Source organism: Epinephelus fuscoguttatus, linkage group LG9, assembly GCF_011397635.1.
Source record: "Epinephelus fuscoguttatus linkage group LG9, E.fuscoguttatus.final_Chr_v1".
NCBI classification, from domain to species: Eukaryota; Metazoa; Chordata; class Actinopteri; order Perciformes; family Serranidae; genus Epinephelus; species Epinephelus fuscoguttatus.
The window spans coordinates 19,123,493-19,139,054 of NC_064760.1; the positions used below are offsets into that span (position 1 = coordinate 19,123,493).

Below are 15,562 nucleotides of genomic sequence, written 5' to 3' on the forward strand. Positions count from 1 at the left end.
GATCGTAAAGTATCTGGCCCTAAACTATTCAGTGTTTTATAAACCAACAGTGGTATTTTGAAATCAATTCTTTAACAGAGAAGACGGCAGACTTCAGAACTGGAGGTATGTGATCCATTTTCTTGGTCTCGAGCAGCAGCGCTCTGAATCAGCTGCACATGTCTGATCGATTTTGGAGGAGACCTGTAAAGACACTGTTACAGTGGTGTAGTGGAGTCTACTGGAGATAAGTGCATGGGCACATTTTTTTGAATCCTGCTGAGACATAAGTCCTTTAATCCTTGATATATTCATAAGGTCATAGGAGGCTGACTTTACAACCTGTTTTAATGTGGCTGTTGAAATTCAGGTCTGTGACTGACATGATTTCTGACTGGGTTCATGGATTTTAACATTGCAGAGTGAATCTGAGTGCTGACTTTTAATAGTTCCTCCTTGGCTCCAAAATGATTACCTCACTTTTGCCTTTGTTTAATTGAAGAAAATCCTGGCATATCTAGCTGTTCATTTCTTGATTTCATTTATTTGATCTAAATTAATGTGTCATCTGCATGATTATGGTGAGATATTTTGTGTTTTCATAATCTGAGCCTGCAGTGGAAGCATGTAGATGTTCAATAGAAGAGGCCCCAGACAGGAGCCTTGGGGAACTCCGTATGTTATTTTTGTCCACCCAGATGTCTCACCCATAGACACAAAGTAGTCCCTGATCTTCGAGTAAGATTCAGACCAGTTTGGTACTGTACCAGAAAGTAATGAATTATAAAATGCAGCCTGTCATTAACTTCAGTTTTGAGCAAAAGGACCCAGAGTGAGTGGCAGCAATCAACCAATGGTTATTGGCTTGTTGTACATTGCAAATGTAAAAAATAGTATACATTTTCATGGGGATTAACTATTAATTAGTTTATTTATTTGGATTATTATAATCCTTCAGTTCATAACTGGGTGCTACTGCACTGCTGTTATCATTCTATTGGTTTCTACTTGGACTTTTACAATGAGGTGGTTTTGGTGAATTCTGGTCTTGAGCATAGCGTGCATAAATAATAGACGTAGCTGACAAGATGTCACCCCTTGGCTTGTGGACTACCATTTTGAAGCCTCGAGTTCACCACCTTGGGTTTTTTGGAGCCAGAAGTGACCATATTTGGACAAGAAGATGGAGCTGTGGAGGGGTGAGGGGTGAATCTGACTCATAGACTGTAGTGATGCCTCACAGACAGCCTGTCACTCAAGCAGCCCCATCCTTGAATGTGCATAATTTTAAGCCTTGATAAAATGTAAACAGGTGAGTTACTTGAAAATTAGAGCCAGTGTTTTATTTTGTACAGTTATCATGAATGCTGATATTAGCTACAGTGGCCAAAACTGTTTTTTCTACTGGGCTGTAAATACACTGAACAAAAATATAAACGCAACACTTTTGTTTTTGCTCTCATTTTTCATGAGCTGAACTCAAAGATCTTAAACATTTTCTATACACACAAAAGACCATTTCCTCACAAATACTGTTCACAAATCTGTCTAAATCTGTGTTAGTGAGCACTTCTCCTTTGCCGAGATAATCCATCCCACCTCACAGGTGTGGCATATCAAGATGCTGATTAGACAGCATGAATATTGCACAGGTGTGCCTTAGGCTGGCCACAATAAAAGGCCACTCTGAAATGTGCAGTTTTATCACACCGCACAATGCCACAGATGTCGCAAGTTTTGAGGGAGCGTGCAATTGGCATGCTGATTGCAGGAATGTCCACCAGAGCTGTTGCCTGTGAATTGAATGTTCATTTCTCTACCATAAGCCGTCTCCAAAGGCGTTTCAGACAGTTTGGCAGTACATCCAACCGGCCTCACAACCACAGACCACGTGTAACCACAACAGCCCAGGACCTCCACATCCAGCATGTTCACCTCCAAGATCGTCTGAGACCAGCCACCCGGACAGCTGCTGCAACAATCGGTTTGCATAACCAAAGAATTTCTGCACAAACTGTCAGAAACCGTCTCAGGGAAGCTGATCTGCATGCTCGTCGTCCTCATCGGGGTCTCGACCTGACTGCAGTTCGTTGTCGTAACCAACTTGAGTGGGCAAATGCTCACATTCGATGGCGTCTGGCACGTTGAAGAGGTGTTCTCTTCATGGATGAATCCCAGTTTTCACTGTTCAGGGCAGATAGCAGACAGCATGTGTGGCGTCGTGTGGGTGAGCGGTTTGCTGATGTCACTGTTGTGGATCGAGTGGCCCATGGTGGCGGTGGGGTTATGGTATGGGCAGGCGTATGTTATGGACAACGAACACAGGTGCATTTTATTGATGGCATTTTGAATGTACAGAGATATCGTGACGAGATCCTGAGGCCCATTGTTGTGCCATTCATCCACGACCATCACCTCATGTTGCAGCATGATAATGCACGGCCCCATGTTGCAAGGATCTGTACACAATTCCTGGAAGCTGAAAACATCCCAGTTCTTGCATGGCCAGCATACTCACCGGACATGTTACCCATTGAGCATGTTTGGGATGCTCTGGATCGGCGTATACGACAGCATGTTCCAGTTCCTGCCAATATCCAGCAACTGCGCGCAGCCATTGAAGAGGAGTGGACCAACATTCCACAGGACACAATCAACAACCTGATCAACTCTATGTGAAGGAGATGCGTTGCACTGTGTGAGGCAAATGGTGGTCACACCAGATACTGACTGGTTTTCTGACCCCCCCAGACTCCCCCAATAAAGCAAAACTGCACATTTCAGAGTGGCCTTTTATTGTGGCCAGCCTAAGGCACACCTGTGCAATATTCATGCTGTCTAATCAGCATCTTGATATGCCACACCTGTGAGGTGGGATGGATTATCTCGGCAAAGGAGAAGTGCTCACTAACACAGATTTAGACAGATTTGTGAACAATATTTGTGAGGAAATGGTCTTTAGTGTGGATAGAAAATGTTTTAGATCTTTGAGTTCAGCTCATGAAAAATGGGAGCAAAAACAAAAGTGGTGCGTTTATATTTTTGTTCAGTGTATGTTAACTTCTGCTCTCAAGTTGGGCATTTTGACATGATAAGAGGTGGTTATTTGAGGAACTGCAGTTTTCACTTCGATGTTGGCCTCATTTCTCAGCCCCAGAAGTATAAATTCAATTTCAAGTGAACAACCTGTATCATTTTCTTTGTAGTTTATTTTTAGTTACAGATAACTTTTGTGTCATTATTCATGTGATGTGGACACGCTTCTTTAAACCCTCACAGCATTACTTTAGAGTCCTATCAAAATCCTTAAGTTTCCAAAGATATTGTTATTATAAAATCTGCATAAAAGGCAAGTTAATATAAAGTATACATTAGATGGTGTGGTTTGTATGATTTGGTGGCATCTAGTGGCTGAGGTTGCAGATTGCAACCAGCTGAAACGTCTCCTGTGTGCCAAGCCTGTAGGTGAACTACAGTGGCTGACCGGAAAACATGAAAACATAAGTGGCCCCATCTAGAGCCAGTTTGGTTTCTCTGTTGTGGGCTACTGTGGAAAAATGGTAGTGCAACATCACGGACTCCATAGATAAGGACCTGCTCTGTACACAGACATAAAAAGCCCATTGTAAGGTAATGAAAACACAAGGATTCTTATTTTTCAGGTGATTATTATCTAAATAAAACACACACATTTCTGCCAATATATCCCCCTAAATCTGACAGGCAGGACCTTTAAAGAGACTTTAAGCATAAAAACAAAGGTAAGAATCTCACATTTAGGAGTGTATCCACTGATCCTTATCCTGTCCACATAAAACTTTTCATCAGTTACAGTTTTTATTTAGCCAGCGCCCTAAAGAGGAGCCTGCATCATGTTCTTGCCGTTGAATGGTTTAAAGAAATGATAACCTTTTAAGACTTTTTCACACCACTCTGGTGGGGCTTTTGTTTGCCTATCGTGTCTTGCAGCTTTCACAGGACTCTCACTCTGCATAGCTGATAGTGGACTTTCAGTGAAATATAATTTTGTATTTGTTGTAATACTTTCACTTCCCAAACATTAGCTCTACCTATTCACGTCACAGCAGGTTAGTGAGGGTGAGTTGACAAACAAATTAAAGCCTAATGATATCGTGGTGGATTTCATACTAACCAGACAGGAAACATTCGTTGCATGATCAGCTCATGATACGTGACACATAGTAAACACCACAAACTCATGAGGTAACACTTTATGATACACATCAAACTGTAATTACAAAAACATCTCCAAAGATAGCACTCACACTTGACAGCATGAGAAACCCAAGTGGCACAGAGCTGTAAGAATACAACTGCTGCAGCAGTGGTTTATACGTCAACATTAAAAACAAGGGTGGAGGGCCACTCTGTAGCATGAAGTAAAACTTTCCAACACTGCTTTCACATCTTGCAAAGCCATTTAGGAGTTCAGCGTAAATTACCAATAGAAAAAAGGGCTTTAAATTCCGTGTATCAATCCCAAAGGTAAACGAGTCAAAAGGAAAATCCCTTATCCTTCAAATGAGGCGTGGGAGGTTTGAAAAGAGATGTCTGGTCCAGCCTGGTCCCTCCGCTTCTCTCCACAGTTGAGCAAAAGACAGCTGTGAAAGCTGAAGGACTAAAACAGCTGGGATCAGGAGCTACACTTACTGTAGCTGCAGTTTCTGGGTAACACACAGACATTGTTGATACAACAGGATGGATTGCCTCATTATTGCCTCATTTCTGAGACAATAGCCAGACTCTCTGTCATCTTCGGTCAGACATCAACTTCAATATTTGGATCAGTAAGCGTCCAACTGATGATAACAACTCACTGACTGACTCTTCCGTGATTTACTTTAAAGGCACACTGCAAGAGTCCATATTTTTCCCTTTCTCACCTGTGGTGCTATTTATCATTCTAGATTATTTAAGTGGTAGGTGCCGAGTGTTGGCGATATTGGCCGTAAAGACATCTGCCCTCCCTCTAATATAATGGAACTAGATGGCACTCGGCTTGTGGTGCCTAACCCAACATTAATGTCATTTTCCACAAATCATGACCCAGTTACTCAAGAAGATCAACAGACTTTGTTGTGAGCAGTTTCATGTAGGAACTATATTCTTTCTACCGGACTACACCCGCTAACTCTTTCACAATGCAGAAAGAAGGATAGTTCCAATGAAGTAGCTTAGTTGAATTCTGGTCTAGAGTTACAAATTCAGTTTTAAGTGAATATGCTGTATCACTTTATTCATAGTTTATTTTTAGTAATAGTTGTGGCACAGTCACAACTCATGTGGTGTGGGCAAATTTTGTTCAAACCCTCACAGCATTATTTAAAATTCCTGTGAAAATACAGATGTTTCCAAAGATTCAAATATTGCAAGCTGTATTTGGGGTTATGAGCATAATATCACCGCGCAGAGGGAAGCGTGCATTTATTCACAGACAAGATGCTCGTGAAAGTGTGAGATGAAAACAATAAAGACGTCCTCCTCAGCTGAGCTGTAATGTTAGCTAGCTCAGTAAGCTAGGTGAGCTAGCAGTAGATGCACACTTCCCTGTGCACAGTGATACGATTAGTGTGTATAGTTCGGTAGGAGGAAACCACTTTTAGCATATAGTTCCAACACATTCTAATCCCAAATTGTCAAATACCGTTGAATTGTCACGTCTCCTCTGTGTCTCATAGTGACAGGAAGGCCACAGAGCTGAAGCACATCGCAACTCAGGGTTAATGTTGTGAAAAGGGTCGTGAGTAAGGTTTAGGCAACAAAACTACTTGGTTAATTTTAGAAAAAAAAACATGTTTGGGGTTAATATAAGTACGTAATGTCACGTAAATATGTCACGAGTGATGTCAGTGCGTGACGACTGTTTTTAAGTTGCCTAACGTTACATTAAAGCAACATTGACTTTTGATTTCACACTGTAAACAAACTGTGGTTGCCCCGGGTGAGGGTCCGGTTTTGTTTGAGCCATCTACCTCCCCTTCCTCCCACCCTGCCTGGACTTTATCAGTCTTTATACAGGGTTCCCACACATTTTCATGGACACAATTTCAAAACTTTTTCATGACTTTTCAAAGACACATATTGAAATTTGCATTTCAAAAAAACATGTACCTCACTGTGTCTGCTGCACTTGCCAGGTTGGTTATGGTACTTTTCTACACACAAGCATGCAGAAGAGCGTCGCTTCCCATAACAAAGGCCGCCGTTATACATACACTTATACTGTCACACATACAGTACATGTAACAACTTATAGCAGAGGGTTTGACTGGTGTAAGCCATGGAAAATGAGAACTGTGTAAGTTTTTTGGGTTACTTTGGTCACTTGACATTGCACATCCAATGTCGATGCTGTAAGGATACATCATGCAGCCCTAAGCTTACACATATTAGAGCTACGTTATGTCAACGGCTAACTTGCGCAAAATAAATGTGTCATTATATTACATTATGCAAGAGGTTATCCCCGGATGATTACTGTAACAATAAACTTCACAAAATCATGACTTGTCCAGGTTTTCCATGGCCATGGGATCACTGTTTATACTACATCAGTTGCTCTTAACTATTGCCATGGATGGGTTTACACTGGCCGCTGCATCTCATATTAATGCCGAAGGCTGCTTTCAGTATGGATGTCACATTTGATGCCCTAGGAATGAGAACTAGCTGCTATTTCCATTATACTAGAGAGAAGGCAGACATGTCTATGTCCCTTATCTCCAACACTCTGCAACTCACAGCAAAACAATCTGGACTGATAAACAGCACTACAAGTAAGAGGAAAAATATGTATTTTTGATTTTGGGATGAACTTCTCTTTAGTTCACCTGTGACCACTGGTGTCAAACTCTCTTAACCCAATATTTCAGTTTCTCTTCCTGTAATCTGATAGTAAAACTTTTCTTCTGCATGCGCAACATCTTTCCCCACAAAGAGGAACAGTGTACAGCAGCACAAACACTGTCAATCATAACTTGAGTTTGGTGTAATAATCCATTTGTCGTAGGAGACTGGGTGCTGAGGAAAGGGTACAGATTATTTTTTACTGACTTAACTTCATTTTACAAACATAATAACCTCAAGAAAGTGAGGGGAGCTGAAACACAGTCTGTTAAACACAGTCATTATTACAGAAGTTAGATGGAGTGAAGGTAAATACTGTAAGTTAATGTTACAGTAAACTGCTTCTCTTCCAAACCTCTCAGTGCAATAACAGGAATACTGAATACATAATGTTTAATACATGTTTAATACTTTACATTTTCCCACTATCTCTCCAAATCTCCACTGGCATTAAGGGCTGGGTTCTTATAGTGCAGAGCGATGCCTTGGTTATTGTTCGGCTGTGTTTGTGGCTGCTCAGGTATTTGACTGCTTGTTATCTGTCTGTTTCCTGTTAGTACAGACATCATCTTGGACCGGTAGTGATCCCCAGCCAGGAAATACAGAATTGGGTCAATACAGCTGTTGATGCTCGCCAGCGGCCTCGTGATCTTGTAAGTAAAGTTGACAATGTTGAGGAACTCACAGTGAAGATTTAACACACGGGACGTGTAGTAAAGCGTCCGCGTGATGTGAAACGGGACGAAGCTCACTGCAAACACCACCAACACCACGATGATGAGCTTGATGGACTTCTGACGTGAGGCGGCGCTCTGCTTGCTGGCAGATAATCCCCGTCTTGGCCGGCACAGTGCCCGCGCCATCAAGCAGTAACACACCACGATAACCAGGAACGGGACGCCGAATAGGAGCACCATGACGACAGAGCTGTAGTCCACGTACTCCTCGAAGAACTCCTGGCTGGTTGTGTCATGGCACAGGGTGTCATTGTCCCTCCTGGAGGTGGTGACGAAGATGAGGTTAGGCACCAGGCACACGCTCACCACAGCCCACACCATGCCGCACACCAGGTGGGCATGGCGGGACTTCACCAGGGTCAGCGCCTTGATTGGATGGCAGATGCCCAGGTAGCGGTGCACGCTGATGCAGGTGAGTAAGAGGATGCTGCAGTAGAGGTTGGCGTAGAAGAGGAAGCGCACTATTTTGCAGGCGGCCACTCCGAAGGGCCAGTGACTGCGGTTGGCGTAGTAATAGATGAGGGTGGGCAGGGAGAGGACGTACAGGAAGTCGGACAGTGCAAGGTGGAACATGAAGACTGTGCTGGGATTCCACGGACGCATCTTCAGGAACAACCACAAAGCGGTAGCGTTGAGCATGAAGCCAAACACGAACACCACACTGTAGGACACAGGCAGCAGGATGTATTTGAACTCCTCATCAAAGCGACAGCTAGAGTTGAAGATTGCGATGAACACTGTCGACTGGTTTTGCGTTTCAGGGCTGCCAATGACCGTTTCCATGGTGATGTGACTAAGCCAGCAGGTGACTGACCCTTCAAAAGGAAGAAGATTTATACATTATTTATAGAGAAAATGCACATGTAGATTAATTAAAGGCCTGTGTGGAGGACTTATTGGCATCTAGCTTCGAGGTTTTAGAAACATCTCCCATATGACTTGTAATTTTCTGCAGCTGAACTCAGACAAGACAGAAGTAATAATCTCTGGCCCTGATCACCTAACAAGGAAATAACAACCCTTTATTGGTCCTCTTGCAACGAACATAAAATCTACAGCGAGAACTTTATGCATCACCTTTGATTCTCAATTGGACTTTGAACCACATGTCAATAATCTCATTAGATCCTGCTACTTAAACCTAAGAGATATTACCAAAATCTAATCAGCTGTGTCTTTTCCTGACCTAGAAAAGCTTAATCATGGCTTTGTATTCTCTACCTCGACTATTGTAATGCGCTGTTTACACGCCTCAGTGAACCTTCAGCAGCTCATCTTCAACATGCACAGGTTGCTGCAGCTTTTAAAGCTCAACAAGGTTTAGCGGCGCGTTATAACACTGAGCTTTTGACTTCCTATGCTCCAACTCGTGACCTGAGATCCTCAAGCCTACTCTCACTAGCCGTTGCTAGATTAAGGCTGGTGACTAAAGGTAACCGGGTTTTTGCCGTCAAGGCCCCAAAGCTCTGGAATTCTCTGCCTGAGATTAGACTGGCTAGAACATTACTTAAGCAATATCACACTCGAGCTCGTGATGTTGTACTGTGATATTGTCACGGCTGTGATTGTCTTCGGCACTCAGCCTGCGGCCTCGTGCCTCAGTTCAACAGTTAAATAAGGAAGGCTGATTAAGAAACGTTGAAAAATGAGGACAAAATAGATAATTTAAGCATTTTATTTGTCTTCCGCCAACAAAAATAGTTCCCTCAGGACTCCGCTGTCACCGTTGCTATGTAACGCAGACATGGTGCGCCAGGCACTTACTCTTTATACACATTTGTCTGCATGTTTCCATTAATTGTGCAGCCGGTGAAATAAGTCTCTGGTGACTGCATGGTGGACTGTCGCTTCACAGGCACAGCCGACTCTGCCTTCTGATCTGACAGTATGTTGCTTTTCTCCAAGTCATTGAGCTCCGCTGATGAAACACTGACAAACCTGGATGTGTGCTCAGATGGATTCAGTTTCTCCTCTCCCTCATCTTCCTCTGATGACCATTCATAGTTCAATTCAAAACTTATTTTAGGAAATAAATCCATATTTTTGGCTGTTTGACAGTGGATGAATTAATTAGCCTACAACGCAACTGCTGACCTAACTGACACTAACCGTCAGTTTTGATTTGATTGTTGATTATAATCAGCTGTGAGGCGGAGTGATACATACACAGTGAAATAACCGTGATGTTGTAGTCCAATATCGTCACGGTTTTACTGTTTCTCGACCAATCAGATTGCAGGGCCGGAAATAACTGTTGTATAACTGTTTTTAAATCAGTGCTTAAAACATACTTTTACAAGTAAGCTTTCCCTTTTAATGCCCGATTTGTACTTTTGTGTTTTGTTTCTTTTTGTTCTATTTTTGCCTCTGTACACACTATATTCCATATTGTTTTGTTGTCTTATTTTATGCACTTTGTGACCTTGCTTAGATAAGCGCTATACAAATAAATATTTTTATTATATTATATTATGTATGTCAAGCAGGTAGAAGAATTATGGTGGCTGATGCGAAAATCACAAATGGCCTTATTTTGAGCAAGAGTTTGATTTGTCTGGGCTACCATAGAAACAACATGGCAGTCGTGGATCAGCTCATTCTCAGGTAATGAAAACACAATGATTTTTATTTTCGGGTGATTAGAAACCAGTGAAAACATAGTTAAGATGCCCATAAATCCCACACACTGGACCTTTAAAAGTAAAATGGTGCCCCGATAAATTGATGTGTTGTTTGACAGACAATTTGAGTGCATTTGTTTTTCAAGCAAAAGTATCTGCTGCTGATTTATATAACTAGAAACTGAATCTCTTTGGGTATAAGACTGTTGCATGTTTAAGTCACCTTAAGCTCTTGCAAATTATGATTTTCTAGCATTTTATAGAACAGATGATTCATCAAGAATATAATTGACAGCTTAATCAATAATGAAAATAACTGTTAGTTCTTGGTATATAATTCATTCATTGAGGAGACAGGTTTAATTTTGTTGTCTGTGTTTGACAGTGGTGAAAGAAGTATTCAGATTCTTCAGAAAAACATAGCAACACCTCAGTGAATGAATAATTTGTTACAGTTTGTTAAAGTACTACATTCAAAATTCTGCTTAAAGGAAAACCACCTTTTATGTTAATGTCCAATCAGTGCTGATGGTAAATGTAGTCGACTGAAGCCATAAATTCCTAAGTTTGTGCTGTACTGAACAGGAAAGCTGAGTTTGCAGCTGTAAAATCTGTAGTTCTTCCTGCATCCAGCGCCGTCATTCAACGTGACAGTGACGTAGTTGGAGGAACAAAGAACTACAGGCTATTTCAGGTACGTCTGGGTAATCAGGGGGCATGCTCAAGCTCAGAACCCAAACTTCCTAGTTTTCTTCACTTGTATTGCAAACTAACTACGTTTCCAGAGTTGAAAATGACAGCCCGTCATCTGCTGTTAAGGATGAGGATATAATGATTTGTTTGACTCAGCTAGTCAATCGTACTTTTTTGAGACAAAGAATATAGCTGAAGAAATGCAGCAGAGAGAGGCCGAGGCTGCAGCTGTAAAAATACGATACAGCTATTGGGGACCCTCCAGAACCTGCTGAGAGCTGTTGTTGAGGGCTGTCCCCAACATTGTGAGGGTTACTACACAAACATGCTTTACCCCTCACTTGGACCCAGGTGTGCTGATGACCCTCTTCAGAATCCTGAAGTTAAACTGGAAAAGATGTCCATGACCAGCAGGGCTCAGAGGGCAGATGACCACTGAGCGGGTATTTTTGTCATCAAACACTATGTCAGGAGGTCAAACGCAAGGCATCCTGGGAGAACCCAGCTTGCTCCGTCATTCAATATGGAACACACTGAGGCTGAGGAATCCATTGCTTCAACTGACCACATTTAGCATCAACAGTGATCGCCCATCTGCATTTCACTTTTAAGTACGAACGTATTTGCATCACTTACATACACTTAAAGCACCAAAAGTTAAAATATTTTTCATGCATAAAATAATAATTCAGAATAATGTAGGCTATAATATATTATTAGACTTTGGTTATTAGTGATGCATTAATGTGATAATCACTTTAATGTTGCAGCTGGGTAGCTTTTGTAGTCTTCATCTATAATTAAGCATCACAATTTATTTATTAATTACATTTAGTATTATTAATCTGAAAAGTAGGTAAAGTTAGTTTAAGTTAAGGTCTAATAACTGTAGTGAAGTAGCCTATAATACAATACTACACAAAAGTAGCTTCTAAAACGTAGTGGAGTAGAAGTATTTAGTAATATAAAATTAAAGTATTTAAAACTGTACATTAAGAAGCCTACAGTACTTGAGCAGCCTAAATGTACTTAGTTACAGTCCACCACTGGAGAAGAGGTTTTTAAGTAACAGTAATAAAGTGTAAATTCTCGGCTAAAGTACTTGTAACTCAAACTGTAGGCTATTTAAATACAGTAGGCTCCTAAAGTACTACATGTACTAGTTATTCTGCACCGCTGTTGAGTCAAAAATAATCAGTTTAACTGGTGTTGAACAACTTTCTCCTCGGTCACAAACAAGAACCGAGTAACCGTGACACTGCGGTTACTCACCCCAACCGGGATCCAAAAAACAGAGCTGGTGTCGGGCTGGTTGGATCCGTTCCGGTGCCACACAGAAGTCCTCGTAACTTTCCAGCCGAGCTGCTATTACTCTCCTCTCTGTCTCCCCTGCTTCGTCCCTGAGCCGTCCTGACTGCGAACATTAGAAACATTAGAAACACACTCAAAGTTGTTTATCGGTGAGAGTGGTGTCTGAGTCCATGGCAGCGCTGCAGAGACACTGAGCGCAGGGACATAGAGAGCAGAAAGCGCACGGCTGAGATGGGAAGTCTCTCTGCTGAGTGGACAAAACTGCCGCCCAGTCCTCAGTGTGTAAGTCACTTTCAATTTGGTGAACCACGTGAGGCTGCTTACGGAGCTCATTTACTCATTAACACCACTCCGTAGTTTGACTTCCGACGCTACTTTTTCCCTCACAGCAGCTTCTCATGTAGCCTACTTCTACACTTAAAGAAATAAATAACTTCTTAATACTCCAGTTATGTTCTTTTAATTGTCTGGATTAAAATGTGTGCAGTAATTGAAAGATGATGATTGTGCTACTGTTTTCTTCCACAACAATTCAGAGATAAATATAAACCTTATTAATATAATTTATTCTCTAATTTATGATGTGCTCATGATATTAATGCAATATTATGAAATAAATCACCCAGGCTGGAGCCACAATACTAAAATCATACTTGCATACAGCACATGATGACAGTGGTGCCCCCAAGAGGGGGCCAGAGGGGGCCAGAGGGGGGCCATTGCCCCAATGATACATTTGCTGGTTCCCCCACTGGCAAAAATAATTTGAGGCCAACATTACAGTTCGGTTCGGTGGAAACAAGGCTTTAAAGACAGTAATGTTGGCCTTGTTTGCACCGAGCGGTCCAGTCAGTCGGTGGAAACAAGGCTTGCTGGCCTTGTTTCCACCGTACTGTACTGGACTGGACTGCTTGGTGGAAACAAGGCTTTAAAGACAGTAATGCTGGCCTTGTTTCCACCGACTGACTGGACTGCTCGGTGGAAACAAGGCCAATATTACTGTCTTTAAAGCCTTGTTTCCACCGAGCAGTCCAGTCCAGTACAGTTTGGTTCGGTTCACATTTTTTCCATTTCCACTGTGAAAACTTGTGGATGGTACTAATGAAACCTTTCCATACTGTCTCCATTTTTGCCCCCCCTCTGTTGTGGTACAATGTATGAGTTGACAACATGAATCCATCAACACACTTTAAATTTCACTGTGACAACTTAGACCATAACTTTAGTTTTTATTGTCTCTCTTCGATGACATACAGTTTTAGTAATGACTGGATCTTTAAGCGTTTAAACATTTTTTTATGTGATTTGCATAAATCCCAATCCTCACTTGAAGCATCGTTCCTAAATCCCTGCATTTGCTTGAGAAGGACTAAATGCACAAACCTGCTATTTTCAAATAAATGCATCCCGCAATCAAAAGAGGCGGGACAGGCATGATATGTAAGATAACAGTGTTGGCCTCAAGTGTGACATATAACATGTGTCAGCAGCACTTTCTAAACCATAACAATGGCATAACATGTCGGTCACAATCATTTACTGCCTTTGTTATATGGCGGCTGATCTTGTCATCTGCTGGGAGGGAAATGAGCCCCTGAATCTCATTGTTTCCCCAATTTGTGGACATTTGAGTTAGCCGCTAATTGCTAACAGCTGCTTTTTAAATCTCCTGCAGTGTGGTCGTCAACATAATATGTAATCAAAATGACACACATCCCCCCTCCTTCCAATGGTCACATCTTTCTGGCTTTATGTGTCACACAGACCTTGTTTGGGGGCTGTTACTACCTCCGTTCACAGCTCAGAGGCGAGACAACTTTATCCCCACTTTCTGCAATTGCACCTTATACACAGGACGGCAAGGCAGCATAATGGTGCGATATACCTGCTTTGAATAGACAGTGTAAAAGTGGCTAATGTAGGTTTTCTCTGGCCTCCTCCCACAGTCCAGAGACATGCAGGTTAGGTTTAACAGAGACTTAAAATTGCCCATAGGTGTGAATGTGAGAGTGAATGGTTGTCTGGGGGCGCCACTGCATGAAGAAGCAGCACGCTAACAATGGTTACCTGTGGAGCTTGGAGCAGAGCTCCATGGTGATATTGCCACTTTAACTCAAATAAAATATGTAACCATGTTTGCCACCATTAATATCACCTGTGTCATTCCCATGACGTCACTTACTAGCACTCAATGCTGAAATGTTCTAGAAGTTAATATTTGCACAGCTGTACAGTAGTCCATACAGCTATTATAAAACCCAACAGTTGCTCTCTGGAGCTGGGAGGGTTCATCTGGTGTGTCTCCTCTGTAATCTTTGTCATCTCAGGCTTTTCTGTAAGATTCACATGATAAGGAGTGGAATTATAACAGCTGATCATAAAGATATAAAAGCAGGCAGGATGAGCGATGCTGGTGTCAGAGGCGGATGATAAATGGAGGTCAGGTGAGGTGCTCACTTAATAAGTTACCAAAAGTTTGATTGACCCACAGACGCAAACAAGATCATATTCCCTCCAATAACCCAACGACTATAAACACATATGACTTAAATGACCATTTTATGGTCAATACAGAGACGTAAAATATGACCCTGTTTACATGCAAAGAGCAAAGGTTTAACACCAGGTAAATCCTGGCACTTTTGTTAAATGAAAGAAACAGTGTGTAAGATTTAGGGGGATTTCATGGCATCAAATGATGAGGACTGCAGACTGCAACCAGCTGAAACTTCTCCTAGTTAGAATTCCTTCAGCTTACATTGTTCAGGAGGTTTTAACCTGTCCTTACAATGGTGGCCAACACAAAAACACGAAAACACAAATGGGCCTATCTTAAGCTTGTGTTTGGTTTGTCCGTTCTGGGCTTCTGTAGAAACATGCTGGTGCAACATGGCAGACTCCGTGGACGAGGACCCACTGCCTATGTCATGTAAGTCATTCTAAGGTAACAAAAACAGTACAGTTGTTAATTTGAGGTGATTATACACTAAAGAAAACATAATTATTATGTTATATTCTATTTCTGCCAATATTTTCCCTAAGTCCTACACACTGGACCTTTAACATATATTCTTCAGCGTAATAAAATGATTTGAAATCCCGATATGATGAGTAAAAGTTTGAGAAATAATTGAGGTGAAAGCAAATACCCTACATTTGGAAAGTCCAGATCCCTTCACCCCATAGATGCAGTAAGAACGTGTGTGTGTGTGTGTGTGTGTGTGTGTGTGTGTGTGTGTGTGTGTATGTGTGTGTGTGTGTGTGTGTGTGTCAGCTTGGTGGCAGGCAGCAGAGCGAGTTTCTGTGTCTGTGTACTGTTTGGGTTTCTGTGGTTAAGATGTCAGGAATGTGAGT

At 41.8% G+C, this 15,562-nt stretch overlaps 1 protein-coding gene across 1 annotated transcript; it reads right to left on the minus strand.

Annotated features, from left to right (window-relative positions):
- Positions 1–3,537: 3,537 nt before the first annotated feature.
- On the minus strand, positions 3,538–12,447 carry p2ry4 (pyrimidinergic receptor P2Y4). Its single transcript, XM_049586471.1, has 2 exons — positions 12,170–12,447; positions 3,538–8,398 (listed from the first exon to the last, which is right to left on the minus strand). Exon 2 carries the CDS (start codon positions 8,364–8,366, stop codon positions 7,272–7,274), a length of 1,095 nt encoding a protein of 364 aa, XP_049442428.1. The 5' UTR covers positions 8,367–8,398; positions 12,170–12,447; the 3' UTR covers positions 3,538–7,271.
- Positions 12,448–15,562: the final 3,115 nt, after the last annotated feature.

Coding starts and splice junctions, on each gene's coding strand:
- p2ry4 (XM_049586471.1), bottom strand. CDS start 8,366: ATGGAAACGGTCATTGGCAGCCCTGAAACGCAAAACCAGTCGACAGTG.